The sequence below is a fragment of the Bufo bufo genome, chromosome 3, assembly GCF_905171765.1.
Source record: "Bufo bufo chromosome 3, aBufBuf1.1, whole genome shotgun sequence".
Classification (NCBI taxonomy): domain Eukaryota; kingdom Metazoa; phylum Chordata; class Amphibia; order Anura; family Bufonidae; genus Bufo; species Bufo bufo.
The window spans coordinates 354,845,133-354,861,753 of NC_053391.1; the positions used below are offsets into that span (position 1 = coordinate 354,845,133).

General features: G+C 43.4%; 1 protein-coding gene across 1 annotated transcript in view; it reads left to right on the forward strand.

Annotated features, from left to right (window-relative positions):
- Positions 1–9,443, forward strand: part of SRSF10 (serine and arginine rich splicing factor 10) — a 32,029-nt gene extending 22,586 nt beyond the window's left edge. The window contains exon 6 of the mRNA XM_040424504.1: positions 7,818–9,443. Coding sequence (XP_040280438.1) covers positions 7,818–8,061 — 244 coding nt within the window. The 3' untranslated portion in view covers positions 8,062–9,443. The remainder of the gene's footprint in view (positions 1–7,817) is intronic.
- Positions 9,444–16,621: the final 7,178 nt, after the last annotated feature.

Below are 16,621 nucleotides of genomic sequence, written 5' to 3' on the forward strand. Positions count from 1 at the left end.
AAAAAATTCTAAAGCACATGAAAATGAATTACACCCTAAAATGTATCACACCATTTCTCCTTTTTTCAGAAATACCCCCATTGTGGCCCTAATCTTATGTCTTGACAAACGGCAGGGCCCAAACATAAAGGAGCACCCAGTGGCTTTCAGAACACTAAATGTGCTTGAAAATGTTTTAGGCCCCATTGCACACTTGAAATGGCGTTGAGCTGCCAAAACAATAGAAACCCCCCCATTTTGAAAACTAGACCCCCTAAGGTATTCATCTAGGGGTGTAGTGAGCTTTTTTTTTTTGTAGTGTAGATTTTTGTAGAAGTTAATGCTAAGCAGGCGGAATTTGTTTTATTTTATTTTTTTACACAAGTGTCAATTTAAAGACAGATTTTAATTTTTATTTCTACATAGCATAAGAAAATGAAGTACACCCCAAAATGGCTCACCCCATTTCTCCTGTCTTCAGAAATATTCCCATTGTGGCCGTAATCTTATGTCTTGACACATGGTTCAGGTCCCATTGCACACATGTAATGGCGTTGAGCTGCAAAATGATAGAAAACACTTATAAATGACCCCATTTTAAAAACGAGATCCCTTAAACATGCATCTAGTGGTGTAGTGAGCATGCTGCGTGCAAAATTATTAAAGGATGAAATATTGAGTAAATGTATTTTTATTCAAATGGTTAAAGGGTTTCTGTCACCTCTTCTTTTTTTCTTTTTTTTTTAACCTATAGAGATGCGGACATGCACGGCTAGATCGCAGCTAGCATGTCCGCAATATACCTGTCCCATATCTGAGTGGGTTTATTGTGTAAAAAAAAAATATATATATATATTTTTTTTTTATATTCAGCCTGGTAAGGAGCCCAAGGGGCTGCACTAACCGTTCTGGAGCCCAGCACCGCCTGTAACCAGGTATCTCCTCCTTGCTCACGAAGTCAGATCGCCGTGAGCCTGCGCAGTTCCTTCCCTGAGGCTGATGCCTGCACAGGGAAGGAACACTATGCCGGCACTGCGCATACGCGAGTTTGCGCATTGCAAGATTACGGCGATTTGACTGACAAGTACAGCCCCTTGGGCTCCTTACCAGGCTGATTTACATATCATCTTTTACACAATAAAACCACACAGAGCTATGGGACAGGTATATTGCGGACATGCTAACGGTGATCTAGCTGTGCATGTCCGTATCTCTATAGGGTAAAAAGAGGTGACAGAATCCCTTTTAATACATTTCACAGGAAATTGGAGAGAAAATATATTTAGATGGATAACCCTGTTACTGTCTTAGAAATCCGCCACATTCTTAAAGACACGTACAGATGAGAATTGAAGCTGGGCACTTATAAGGGAGGCAGATTTCTAAAAAGGCATTTCCTGTACATATTTGCCTGTACAGTCTTGCCAAACTGAAAAAGGAAAAAAAAAAAATTAACTGTAGTAAAAGGCAACAAGTCCAAGAAAACTGAGCAAAATGTGTCCAACTATGTTGCAAATTCCAGTTTGTTCACAAGATACAAGAACACTGATAGGGCTGTAATGACAAGCTGGCATTCAAGGACAGTGACTGGTCAAACAACGTCTCTTTAGCCCCATCAATTCTTATGAGAGACGAACGTGCTAAGTGACGCGGTGCACCACAACAGGCCCCTGCCCGGCAAGGTAGAAACCGCTATGCACACAATCGACCAGTCACCTACAGAATATATAAAAAGACAGTTTCCAGAACCATCTGTAGGAACAGTAATGGATCACTAATTCCCAAAATGATGTCCTGATTTCTAGAAGTGTTGTGGGGTGACTCAATCATTAGAGATCCTCCAAATAAAAAAATATGGCAATATCATGATACAGTAATGTGGAAATATCAGCTTTGTGTGGCAGGACATGGTCATAAAAAATGAGATTAGAAAAATTAAGAAAACAAATCACAAAAGGTAAAATTTGTTCCAATGTCTGGAATTTTTATATATTTTTTAAATTAGGGGGTTAGGCTACTTGCGTTCGGGGATCCGCTTGTGAGTTCCGTTTGAAGGCTCTCACAAACAGATCCGTACAGCCCCAATGCATTCTGAGTGGATGCGGATCAGCTCAGAATGCATCAGTTTGGCATCCGTTCCGCTCAGCAGGCGGACACCCGAACGCAGCTTGCAGCGTTTTCGTGTCTGCCTGGCCGTGCGGAGCCAAACGGATCCGTCCAGACTTACACTGCAAGTCAATGGGGACGGATCCGTTTGACGTTGACACAATATGGTGCAATTGCAAACGGATCTGTCCCCCATTGACTTTCAATGTAAAGTCAGGAGTCCCTATCAATATACCATCAGATCAGAGTTTTCTCCAATCCGATGGTATATTTTAGCTTGAAGCGTCACCATGGGAACGCCTCTGTTAGAATATCCATAGGATTTGAGTTAGATCGTGAAACTCAGATCCAACAGTATATTCTAACAGAGGCGTTCCCATGGTGATGGGGACGCTTCAAGTTAGAATATACTAAAAGAACTGTGTACATGACTGCTGCCTGGCAGACCTCCCCCCCCCCCCCCCCTGTTTTTAACTCATTGGTGGCCAGTGCGGCCGGCCCCCCTCCCTCCCTCCCCCTAATTAAAATGACCGACACCCCCCCCAGGCTATGAGCTGTGCGCTACGATTGGCCAGCGCTGCAGCAAGGGACAACCCTAATACAAAAACTCCGCCCAGTACAACAGAGGGAGCTGTAGACACCGGAGCCTATACCGGGCGAACGGAGCGGCGCCCAGACATACTAGTAAGTGCAGGGGGACCCCTGGGCGCCGCTCTGCCCACTGTTTTTAAACAGTGAAAGGTCCTCTTTAACTATAAAAAAGGAATTGTTTGCGTATATGCCTATTTTTTGTTACTGCCTGAATAAAAGCTTAAAATAACTTTATTGATATCTTTATTAAAATAGTGGCAACCCACCACATGAAAAACTCATCAGGCTAAGTCTGGAGGGGTGGCTCCCACCACGATTGTATGGGTACAGCCCAATCCTCCATACTTAATAAAACAGTGTGTTTAACTGGATATGTCAGGGTTTAATACCCTGCCAAAATATCCAAACACTCTGTAATAGTTGCTCAAGGTCCGCTGGATACACTTTTTGGACCAACTGTGCACTTTGTAGCAACAGTGCATCACACCAGCAACATATGTAGATAGCAAAGTAGGGTGGATATGGTGCAGGAGAGAGCTATGTTTATAGAGCTCTACCCTATAACCTGCTTTTCCAATCCAGCCTTCATTGAAGATTACTGCTATTTACATATACATGAAATTCCCTGCCTATTCATGCGTCTGCTCGAAGCGTTTCTATATCACTTTGGTGACAGTGATAGGTCATCAGGAGCAGTGTAGTACGTTGGCATAAGTGCAGTTCGCCCCATGTATTAAGCGAATACTGCCACTCTACCTGCAGGTGATTGATGCTGCACGCTCCTGTTAGCGAGCGTGCAGCACACAAATACACAGCCTCCGGCTCTATTCTGGTCGTAGCGCGGCCGCTGAAAGTCACTCTCATATAGAGGTGGCCTCTCCCACTAGGCGGAGCTGCTTGGCATGCGGATACGTCACTTGGGGAGTGGAAAGTCAACCTCCGCTCTGCCCGTTCTATACATGCTAGCCGCTACAGTGGGTAATATTTTCTTTGGCAGAAACATTGCTTACCATACCAGGGGGTGTACTGAAAGGTGCAGCATCACCCTAGAGGTGGATAGATAGGAGTTACAATAACTTTAAATATTCGGTTATTTACCATATCCCCAAATCACAGTCGCCAAGATGACAGGTGACATATTTGGTGGAGATATATTGTGTCCATAAATATATTGATCCCCATCCCATTATCCCTTCACACATAGACCAGAGCATTAGAAGGTCTAATTCATTCATATAATCCCTATAGCTCCACAACCCATTCCAAAAGGATCCCTCCCTGGAAAGCCCACAAACTAAACAGAAAATGAGAATAAATTGACTTCCTGAAAAGACCCCTCACCCACCCTTTTTGGTATTAAATAAAATTAATAATTAGTAACCGTATGGTGCGTCTCAAAACGGGGGTAATTGCAGAGGCCTGGTTGTGATGGGCAACTGTGGCAGTAAAATTGGGTGTCCCTCCTCCTTCCATGTTTCAAAGGCTTGCCCAGGTGCGGGGGACTCAAACAGGAGACTCTCAACCACCTTCTGGACCTCAAGGAAGTTGAGGGTTCCTTGGGCCTTTTTAAATAAAACAAAGCTATTAGTAGCAATCTGAATGAGGTAGATTGCTACCTTTTTTTTATACCAGGCCCTGTTTTTTTGCTTCACCTGGTAGGGTTGAAGCGCCTGGTCCGAGAGGTCTACACCTCCCATAAATTTATTAGTCTGTCACACAGACTGGTTTGTATTCGTCAGCAGTAGCCCCCCTCTCGCTAACTGCTAATGTGGTGTCTGCGTGCACGGTGGTGAGCATGTAGATGTCCTTCCGCTTCACTGCAAGTAGCTGGTCACTTGCAAAGGCGAAGGATGCTCCTTTCTCCAAACGCTTGGACACCAGCGGTTGTTGGTATCCCACTCTATTTTTACGGACTGTCCCACAAGCCTCTGTGTTTACAGCAAGGAGGGATTTAAAAAAAGGGGTATACTGCTATAACTCAGTGTAAACGTGGTACCCTTTGTGTAGGTATGGCACCAGTAGATCCTACACAATTTTTCCCCGCTTTCCCAATAATTTGGGGGAAACCTGTGGGGTTAAGTTGGGAGTCTCTGCCCTCATATACAGACAAGACCGCAGGTGTAGCCGGTTGTGGTCTCGCACATCTTATATAATTTTATACCATATCTGGCACGCTTGGAGGGAAAGGTGGCATTTTATCAGAATAAATCCCTTAGGAGGGAAATAAGGGGTCTCAATTTATTTAGGCGGTCATAGGCTGGGTCAGTTCTGGGGGGGACTTGGGAATTGTCCGAAAAGGGGCTGCAAAGCGGTTTAGGGACATAACTGCTGCAAACACAGGGGTTGAGTGGACAGTACTCGCCGCCCAATACGATCGGACAGCTTTTTTACAATGTCCAAGGTAAGCCCCCAATTTTTTTTTATTTCAGGTACACTTGTGGGGGTCCACCGTCTTATATAGATAGAAGTGGGCTTTTGTACAGCAAACTGTGTGGCGAACAGATTAGTTTGCTGCACAATTGATTCTAGGACTTCATCGTCCACAAATGAAAAAAATCGTGAGGGGTAAAATTGACGTCGACATTAATTTGGGGAGTAGATAAAAATGGGGGGGGGTTAGCAGGACCCCACGTAGTAGAAGGGGTCTGGACCGCAGGGTGGAGAATGAGATGAGGTGGCGACTTCTACCACCATAGGGCTATGGGGATGGAAGCGGAACTAGAGTCCCTGCTATACCGTCCATAATAGACGTCTAATGACTCACACCCACTGACCGCCGCTTACGGACGGACAGTTTGTAAATTGATTTTGCAACTCTAGCGCCCCCACCCCCCATTCCACACTATCGCAGATCTTCAGCACAGTAACCAGTGCGCATGTCTGCTTTTTTTTATTTTATTTATTTTTTATTATGGGGGGGTTTGTGGAGCTTTATTAAGTTGTTTGTGGTCCATATTGGGGTGCTGGGAGACCTGATTGAGGCATAACTGAAAACACTCTCCTCTCCAGGGGAGAGAGAAACTTTGCAGGGGTGGTGAGGATCAGGACCCAGCTTTCCCTTATGAGGACCTGGGGGACCCGATCCTAGCACCGGAGACTTTCTCCCTCCCCTCTTACATGAGAAGAGGGAGAAAGCTTACTGCTGGCATTTTCAGTGATCAGAGACCGCTTGTTACAGTCTCTGATCACTACCACGAGCCCTCAGCTTCCCCCGGTAGCTGCAGGGCACAGAGCTCCAGCGCTTGATTTAAGCGCTAACTTGGGCGTAAAAGGTGGCACTCCAGCCCAAGGCCCCTTAGTGACCTCTGTAAAAAAAAAACGGGTATGGGTGGTCACTAAGGGGTTACAATCCCCAAAAGATAAGCTCTCTTGGCTGTGAACACAAAAGTTTATGGCTCTTGGAAGGCGGTTACATATTGTCCATGTATGTCCATATTGCAGCCTTTGCTGGCTTGATTAATTTTTCCATCACATTATTCACTTCTCGTTACCATGGTTATGACCACCCTGCAATCCTTTAGTGGTGTCTGTGCTTGCACACTATAGGAAAAAGCATCAACCTCTCTGGTGGTGGGGATTAGAGTTCATAAATCTAAAGTCTCTTTGCTCTAAACGTAGTTTTAATGCTGTATAGAGATCTGTATGGGCTGCGGTGAGGCAAAGTGAATGATCACTGAAGTTTCGGGGAATAAATTTCGGATTATATTTATTATTAAATTTGAAACACATTTTAAAACAGGTATCCGAGATCGGCATCGGTACCAAAGCTGACTTCAGAACAAATTTTTTAAATGGTTTTAAGTTAAAAAAATGAACTCCTAAAAGACTTCGGTGATAACGCATCTGCTTTGCCTGAGCCCATACACTTTAATTCTGTACAGATCCGAAGCTTGCTTCGCTCATCCCTAGTGGGAGTGCACACGTTAACCAGCTCCCATCCTGGCTATCACATATCTCCACTGCACAGATAGCTGTAACCTCTGGAAAGAAGCAGTGTATGTGAGGGGAAAAATGAATCCAGCCAGCAAAGGAAGTAATGTGGAGAATCCTAATACATTAGTAAGTGCCATTTGTATAACCTTTATCTACATGATAAATGCCATTTGCTGAAGTGACACAACCACTTCCTTCAAAGGGAACCTGTCATCAACGTTATGCTGTCCATACTAACGGCAGCATAAAGTAGACACAGGTGAGTTGATTTCAGCGGTCTGTCAGTTAAAAGTAAGTGGCTGCCGAGAACCGACATCACAATCATTGCGGACTGGGCCTGGAAAAGAGTCACGACCACCTGAGGAGTCATGGTTATTCATAAATTCCTGCTCTCCCTGCTGATTGACAGTCTTCTACCTAGTTTTCTCCCTTTCTCTCTAGGAGAGAACTGCCAATCATCAGCAGATGGACGGGGAGAGCAGGAGATTATGGATAACCAGGACTCTTCTCAGGTAGATTTGACTCTTTTCAAGGTCTGTGCTGTAATGATTATGATGCTGGTTCTTAGCAACCACTTACTTTTAGCTCATGAGTGGCACACCGCTGAAATCAGCATTTCTGTCACTGTTTTATACTGCTCTCAGTGAGGTCAGCATAAAGTCGATGACCGGTTGCCTTCAAGTTAGGCTACTTTCAAATTAGCGTTTTTCTTTTCCGGCATAGAGTTCCGTCACAGGGGCTCTATAACGGAAAATAACTGATCAGGCATAGCCCCATGCATTCTGAATGGAGAGTAATCCGTTCAGGATGTCTTCAGTTCAGTCATTTTGACTAATCAGGCAAAAGAGAAAACCGTAGCATGCTACGGTTTTATCTCCGGCGGAAAAAAAACTGAAGACTTGCCTGAATGCCGGATGCGCAGACCTTTAAAAATGAGAAAAAAAATAAATACCGTATCCGTTTTGCCTGATGACACCGGAAAAACGGATCCGGTATTGCAATGCATTTTTCAGACTGATCAGGATCCTGATCAGTCTGAAAAATGCCTGATCAGTCAGAGAAAATGACATGCGTTTGCATACAGTTTGCCTGATCAGGCAGGCAGTTCAGGCAACGGAACTGCCTGCCGGAATCAAACAACGCAAGTGTGAAAGTACCCTTAAAGACGAGATACCCAAAACGTTGATCATTTTACATCCTTCTTGCAGATTCAATCGCCGGCAAAGATCACAATCTAGATCCAACACTAGATCAAGATCCAAATCCCAGCCAAGAGAAGACAGGAAAGAGCGTACTGGACGTTCTGGATCTAGATCTCAGTCCCGATCAAAAGCAGAAGGCAAATTCAAAGAAGAACGTGTAAGATCAAAGTCCCGCTCTCACTCAGGGTCAAGGTCACGGTCGAAATCAAGATCGCGGTCTTGGAACAGTCACAAATCCAGTGGCCATTAATTTGGCTTCTGTGAACAGTTTTATTCATAGAAATGTGATTATTTTCTTTTCCCCCACCTCCCCATGTGCTACAGTCATGACAATTTGTGACCCATCTGACAGCAGCGGATCAAAGCAGATTAGGATCTTTTGCAGCCTGTATAATAGAACGTCTTTTTCTGTTGGCATATGTCTTTAATGTTTTTGCTACTTTTCTGAATGCTGAGTTTGGTATTGGTGTGTCAAGCAGGGTTACTAGCTTGTCTAGCCACAAGACACTAAACCAAAAAAATTGGACCATAAAAGTATTCTTCATTCTTGAAGCTCCGCCAGTAAAATTGTATTTGTTTTTACTTGGTGGTGACAACCATTTTCTGCCTATTTAAATGAAAAAGGGAAAATGCATAGAAACGGTGCTGCTGAATAAGATGAGCTTTGAAATTTGGTGTTTATTGAGCATCACACATCCCCTGACCATGTAATAGTATGTAACCGCTAGGAGTAATGCAAGCAAGATCCTCCCTTTTTATTCATAGTATTGATATTTCTAATAGTGCGTATCCTGCAGGACTATTTTACAAGTCACCCAAACCGGCATGTACCAGGAAATGTTCAGCGCGTTCATCAAACATGGCTTAAAATGCTCGGAAGTGAATTCTTTGGCACAAAATATTTTTTATTTTCTTTTTTAAGTAAGCACTTGGCAAGGTATCTTTTCTGGCCCGGAGATATCTGTGCCCTGCTTTTTACATTTCTTTGTACATTTGTTTCGGTTTTGAAGGAAAGCTCATCTACTTTAAATATGCAAAATTAACCTGGAGTGCATTTCACACGTATAGAACACCATATGTATGCATGTTGATGTTGATATGCACTTTAGTCATTTCCTTCCTATCTAAGGAGTGGTTAGCAGCATATTTGGGTTATATTTGGGCATCTAGACCCTTTGGGGTTCCTGGCACCCGGGCCCTGAAGGAAGTGCTGGTTTAGGAGGCAAAGACAGACTGTTTCTATTCATCTTTGACTAGTAGCTAAATGTTCTCAGTGGTTGTGTGGAAAATCATCTTGGTAAGGCCACATGGTTCAGACGCAGGGCGGCTGGCTACACCTGACGGCCCACGCCCATCGTTTCTTGACGCCGGACTACAATTCTTTAGCAGGTGTAAAGGTATCTTGTCATCCATGGAGTGCAGGAAATATGATGTATGGACTGTCTATAAACAAGTGACTGGTCATATCTTGGTTTGAGTGATCAATATGTATATTCTAATTCACTATTTGGAAAAACATTGGTTCTTTAGGCATATTTTCTTTTAGTTCATATCCTAAAATGTGTTCTTGAAATGATGAATTTGATATGCTTGTTAAACCATTCTTCAATAAACCTAGTCTTTTGTCTTATCCTAATGTGGACATTTTTATATTCTGCTTTTATTGAATTATTGATTTTATTTTAGCAGATTTGTGTTTTTAGTCCCCAATCATTTTGTGCCATCCACTTGCACTGTAAATGTATTGCCTTTTCCATGCAAGCTTTGAGTATCAGGGTCTTTGTGGTGTAGGTTTACCTTTTTTTATTATGGGGTTTCCTGCTGCTTTCATATCCCATAGTTTTTTTGTTCAGCTGATCAGATTCACACAGATACACACGCACAAGCATTATAATTCAGTATAATGCGGTTCGCTCCTGCACAATGAACAGTGTCCAGAGGATCACGCTCGCACATGCAACTTGATTTCTAGACTGCACAAGCTAGTCTGAAAGAGCCCTAAGGGTTACTCAGTATTATAAATCTGTATAAGGCCTCATACACATGGCTGTGCCTGTATTGTAGCCTGCAAACATTCACTTAAATGGGTCTGCAATCCAGTAGGAGCGGTGCGAAATGGAAGCACTACGAAGTGCTTCTGTGGGGTTTCTCTGCGTGCCTCTGCAACTCAAAAAAAATATTTCTCACGCTCTACTTGGTATGAAAATACTTTCTAATTATTCTTCAAACATATGAAGGTATGCGTAACGATGAAGGTTGGAAACTGATTTAAAGGCTATCTATCTTTGGGGGCATTTTTTTTTTTTATTGCATTGTACTTATTTGAGCTAACATTTTTTCAATTAGTCTTTATTAAAAATGTGGAATCCTTTTTTGTGCGCAGAGCTGAGATGCTCTAGTAGCTGCCTTTTGGATTTTCTGTCTTTTCCATCAGACCAGGAGATCATGGGCTCCTTATCTCTGACCTTACAAACACTCATCATAGCTCGGTTCTTATCTTACTGATAAGAATGTGGCTTAAATAAGTGTTTATGATCTCTCACTTTCTGCTGGTCATCTAATAAACCTTATGTCTAAACTGAAAGTACTAGTTACACAATTAGAAAAACGGTTAAGTTTGTGACAGAATGGCTCAATATTTTTAATAAAGGCCAATTGAAAACCTGAATGTGTAAAATGCGATCATAAACAAAAATTGCCTCAAAGTGTACATAGCCTTTAAATACCTCAGTTAATAAGTATAAAATAGACGGAACATTACCATACAGAAGATTAAAATCTACATAAATAATCTAATTGTACTAAAGAACTTGGAGCCATTACGGTTCCAAGGTACCACTTGGAATCGAACCAGAGTTCTGTATCAAGGTTTTTTTACAGTAAAAATTCATTCCTGAAGTTACTTTGCAAAGTCTTGCGGGACTTCGTATAATTTTGGCATATCTGAGCCAATACATTATAATACTGTACGGAGCTCCCACTCCATACAGGATTAAAACAAAGTTTTATGCGAATCAACTTCGGATGAAGCGTCCTGGCTGCCATGGTAACCGATCGGAACCCCAGGATTACACAGCTGGGGCTCCGATCGGAGGAGCAGGGGAGAGGGGATCCTGTGGCCACTGCCACCAATGAGTAATACTGGGTGGGGGGCGCACTGCGCCACCAATGTTTTTACTATTGGGATGGGGGGTGCACTGCGCCACCAATGAAGATAAGTCTCTCAATCATTCATATACAGGAGGCGGGAGCTGGCTGCAGAATCACATAGCCGGCTCCCGACCTCTATGAGCGGTAGCTGCGATCCGCGGCACCTGAGGAGTTAACTACCGCAGATCACAGCTACCGCTCATAGAGGTCGGGAGCCGGCTATGTGATTCTGCAGCCAGCTCCCGCCTCCTGTATATGAATGAAACACTCATCTTCATTGGTGGCGCAGCAGCCACAGCCCCTCCCCTCCTCTTATGTTCTCTCCTCTCATTGGCGGCAGCAGCAGCACAGGGGGAGGGAGACACTGCTTCCTTCTCCCCTGTGCTGCGGAGGGAACACAGAGCGCTGAGAGCAGCGCGTTCTGTGTTCCCAATACGTTATCGGTATATCGGCAAATAGATGCCGATACCGATAACGTTCAAAATCCTCAATATCGGCCAAACCGATAATTGGTCGATCCCTATTTTTTTTGTTTTGTTTTTTCCCACCTAACCGCTTTTGATAATGTCTATTAGAATTCTCGCCTGGAATATACGTGGTTTGCGGGACAGAGGAAAAAGACAAGCGGTTTTTGATTTGACACAGGTCCACCTACCAGCAATAGTATGTTTGTTAGAAACCCATCTTACTGAAGAGACCTCCAGGATGGTTGGCAGGGGATGGGCTGCGCATACGTATCATTCTACTTTTTCCAGCCACTCTAGAGGTGTTACTGTCTTGATCCATACAGATTGATTTCGTCTGTGAGGCATCCTCTGTCGACCATCAGGGGAGATTTATCTTCCAATATTGTAGGTTAAGGGGGAAGATATGTATTTTGGCTTTTGTCTATATTCCACCGCCATTTTCCTTTTTTGGTTCTTAATTCTTTGTTATTATTTATGGATAAATGGCCAGAGTGCCCAACAATGATTATTGGTAATTTCAACTGTCTCATTGATCCTCTACGTGATAGGGTCTCTACGAGTGCCAAGGGAGATAGTCCGGTATAGGGGTCTCCCCTGGCACGGTTTTGCTCTGAGGCTGGTTTTGAAGATGTGTGGGGACACCTAGGACAGGGGAAAAGGGCTTTTTCATGCTTTAGTAAAGCAGGTAAATCTATGTCCAGAATAGATCTTGCATTGATAACTAGTAAATATGTGAAACTCGTAAAACGAATGAAATATGAAACGAGGTCAATTTCGGACCATTCACCGTTACTCCTCAACTCTGCTTAACCCAGGAAAGACGCATACAAAAACCCCCTTTTAGGCTAAACCCCTATTGGTTATCAGTAATAAAGACACATGAAACAATCCAGAATGAAATTGGCTGATTTTGGGATAACAACTATGGCTCAGCAAAAATTCAAGTGGTATGGGACACCTTTAAGGCGTATATGAGGGGAATGATGGTCAGTAATATTGCAAACCTCAGAAAGGAGTATGGGGAAAAAACAGAAAAATTTAGAAGAACTTGCATCACTGGCGACACAATCCTTCTATATGAATAAGACTGAGGAGAATAGGGAAAGTATGCAAAGGGCCACACAAGTATACTCTAACTTCTTATTGGACAAGGCCCAACAGAGCCTTTTTTTTTTAAAGGGCAAAAATACTTTACGGAGTCAGGGCGACCTGGTAAACTTTTGTCCAGAGTGATTTCAAGTCAACAATCCAAAAAATATATAGATAATGTTCGACTGGTTAACGGTAGGATGGTTAGTGGACAGGGTCCTGTAGAGAATGCCTTTGTGGACTACTTCTTGGATTTGTATAAAGCTGAATCTAAGATCACAGATGATAAGATGGATTCCTATCTTGATGGCATTGCTTTTCCAACTATTACTGAGGCGCAAAAGAAAGCACTTGAATTGGATGTTTCAATCCAGGAACTTGAGGGAGCTATTAAATTATGTTCGGCCAATTCCACCCCTGGTTCAGATGGACTCCCATACGAATTCTATAGTAAATATGGGGACTTTATTCTCCCCAGATTGCTGGAGGTCTTTTCTGAATCAGTGGAGGATGGGAAGTTACCAGATTCAATGATGGAAGCCGTAATAACATTAATTCCAAAAAAAGGCAAAGATCCTGTAGATCTAGAATCATATAGACCAATCTCACTGCTTAATGCAGATGTAAAGCTTCTTGCGAGGATTTTGGCCACAAGGCTTTCTAGGGTTATTTCCTCCATTGTCCATCCGGATCAGAATGGCTTTATTCAAAACAAGGGCACGCATCATAATCTGCATCGGCTCTTTGCCAATATACAGGCCCCTGGGGGGACCGCTCGCTCCATCCTGTCACTGGATGCCTCTAAGGCCTTTGACAGGGTGGAGTGGCGTTTCCTCTGGAAGGTTCTGGTAAGGATGGGCTTCGGGGAAAGATTTATAGGCATTCTTAAGCTATTGTATAGATCCCCCAGGGCAAAACTGGGTCTCAATGGGATCTTGACTACTCGTTTTGATTTAAATAGAGGGACGCGTCAGGGCTGCCCACTATCCCCATTGTTATTTGATATTTATATTGAACCTCTTGCGATGGCCATTAGGCAAGATGATCAAGTTAAAGGATTTGGTACGTTAGGAGTGCAAGACCGTATCTCCCTATACGCGGATGATGTTCTTTTTTTTATAGACCATAACGGAAACAACTCTCCCCAGAATTATTCAAATGGTTAAATCATTTGGTGAGGTGTCCGGTCTTCTTATAAACTGGTCTAAGACCAGTATGATGCCAATAGACCCCCTACCACAGAAAGAGGTTCTTGTGACACAGTTGGACATCGTTGACTCTTTTCAATACTTGGGTTTGATTATATCACCCCGGGTTGAAAATTTTGTACAACTTAATTTGATCCCCATAATGGCAAAGATTAGAGCTAAAATAGGGGTCTGGTTGAGACTTCCCCTATCTAGAGCTGACCGAGTTTCACTGGTCAAAATGGTGATACTACCACAATTTCTTTATGTACTTAGGAATACACCTATCTGGATACAAGATAAATACTTTAAACTTATGGAAAGAATAATTAACGATTTAATATGGGGAAGAAAACGAGTTCGAATAAAGTTAGAATATTTGTATAAATCACTGGAGTGCGGGGGTTTAAATCTCCCTTACTTTAAAGGGTATTTTATTGCTACTCAGCTATTGATGTGCTATGAATCAGAAAACAGTGCACTCTTAGGGAAACTAGTAGGCAGCCACGCTCATAATAATATATTTATTCTCTTGGAATCTGGGCTATTGAGCTATGAGCAGGGCTACAGAGAGACTATAAAATTACTCCTGAAAGTGTGGGCTACTACTAGGACATGGTTGAAGGTAAAGGGCTCACTTACATTCACGCCTCTTTGGCATAATGTGCACCTACAAAGGCTAGATGATATTGCAGTTGACACATTCTGGCAAAAGAATAACATTTTGTATATTTCACAGGTAGTTAAGGATAGAGAGATTAAGCCATTTATAGAGAACAAATAATACAGAAAACTTTTCATGGTTTAGATACTTTCAATTGCGTTCAGCATTATCTAGTCTGGACGATAAATTGGTGTTGGATATAGATAGCTCATCCTTCTTGAATGACTGGGTAGGGGGGACACCGTCTAGAATGAAGATTTCAAATATATTTAAGTTATTACTTAAGGCACGGTTTAGTGATATACAGTCACCAGGACAAAGAGCGTGGGAGATGGATTGTCCGAACATACAATTAGAAGGGTGGGAGAATATTTTTGGGAATCTAGGTTCACTATCCCAGAACTTTAACCATGTTCTAGTACACTTTAATATTTGTCACAGATTATATGTCACCCCTTTATGGATGAATAAATGTGGGCTAAGAGATACTTCTAACTGCCCTAAATGCGACACCTCTGGTGCGGATTATCTTCATATGATCTGGACCTGCCCAGAACTTATAAAATACTGGAATAGCATTAATAACTTTATCACCTACAAATTAAAAATACGAATTCCTTTCGAACCACAAGTGTTTTTGCTTAACGATCTTTCCAAAATAAATAACTAAGTATCAAAAGATCTTCCTAGGTAGGATACTGATGTTGGCCAGAGTTTTGGTCAGTCGGACCTGGTTTGCTCGATATACTCCAGAGATAAATACTTGGATAAACCTATTAGCAAGGTAAAAAATTATGAGAAAATCATGTATAAACAGAGGGAAGCTGAGGAGAAGTGGACTAAGATATGGGGCGGTTGGAGGATTTGATTAGTTGGGCTAATTTTTTTTTTTTTTTTTTTTTTTTTATACCCTTAAATGGCAATTTTTCTCTAGTGTACCCATTTTTCAATGACCATTAGACGGGTGCACTCCTGTCTAAACAGCCATTAAAAATGAAAATGGGCTGTGTGATGGTAGTTAAAATAAAATCTGTCATACGTGTGTGACTGTATGGCACGTGCTAATAAAAGGAAATATTGTTCTCAAAGGATAGGTCAGCTTTTTTGACCACTAGAAAGAGGTCCGTGTTTAGGGTGTAAAAATTGGAATGCGGTTATGAGATGGGACACCATACCATATCGGTGACACATTGCTGCTGCAGTGTGTTAATGGTGTCTCTGAGATGGAAGAGAGACACTTTGGTGAAATTGGCTCGCTGACTTTTTTTCTCGCTCATATCATTGGGGGACACAGGACTGTGGGTATAGCTTGCTGCTGCCACTAGGAGGCGGCGACACTAGGCTGAAAGCTGATAGCTCCTCCCCTGCAGGCTATACCCCCTCCAGCCTGGAGAGAGTATATCCGTTTTTAGCTTAGTGTCGTAGGAGGCAGACCTCCCTGCTTTGCAGGGTGGCGTTTTTATTTTTTCTCTTTGTTTTTATTATTTTTATTCACAGACTACTGGAAGGGGGCACAGGGTCGCCTGCGTCCCTGTATCCCCGGGAGGCTGGCCGGTGTATCTTAATTCACCGCCTTGCCTCCCCCAAGAAGACAAAGTGGACCAGGGCAGCCTCGCTCCCCTGCTTCCCCCTAGCTAGAGGGCCACCCTCTCTTCAGCCCTTCTCTGCCCGGACCCCTGTCGCCTGGTGCCAGCGGTCATAGGGTGGCCCTGCTGGTGATGCATCATAGGGTGAAGAGCACAGATGAAGACTGGTAAGTAATCCGCTTCATCCCCCTAGCTGCAATCTTCCACCATCTTCACTTCTCTCGCCGCACGGCCCGCTCTGCGACATATCGGGTCTATTTATTAGAGGCGGCGGCATAATACAAGGGCGCGCTTATGCGCCGGGGGGGAGCGGACTGAAGTATAGGGCGCCGTGCATTACCTTTTTAGCTGCAGCGGTTCAGTACCGAGACATGGGGAACATTAGGCGTTCTGACCGCAGCATCAGCGGCCACGTATGCTCCCCGGGTCATTCGCAGGGCGGGGGGCGTGGCCTTCTCACTTCAGCATTAGGCTGCCGTTTTCCTGGGCTGGAAGGGGGCATGGCTTATTATCCCGCCCTGGTTCAACTTCCTGCTTCTTTCCTCGGCACTGCATGGGTAGGACACAGGACCTGGGACCTCCATACTGGTAGGCAATCGATACCCCCATCCAGCAGGAGATTTGACCATGTCTGACCCGGCCACTGACCCCCACCAGGCACCCTGTA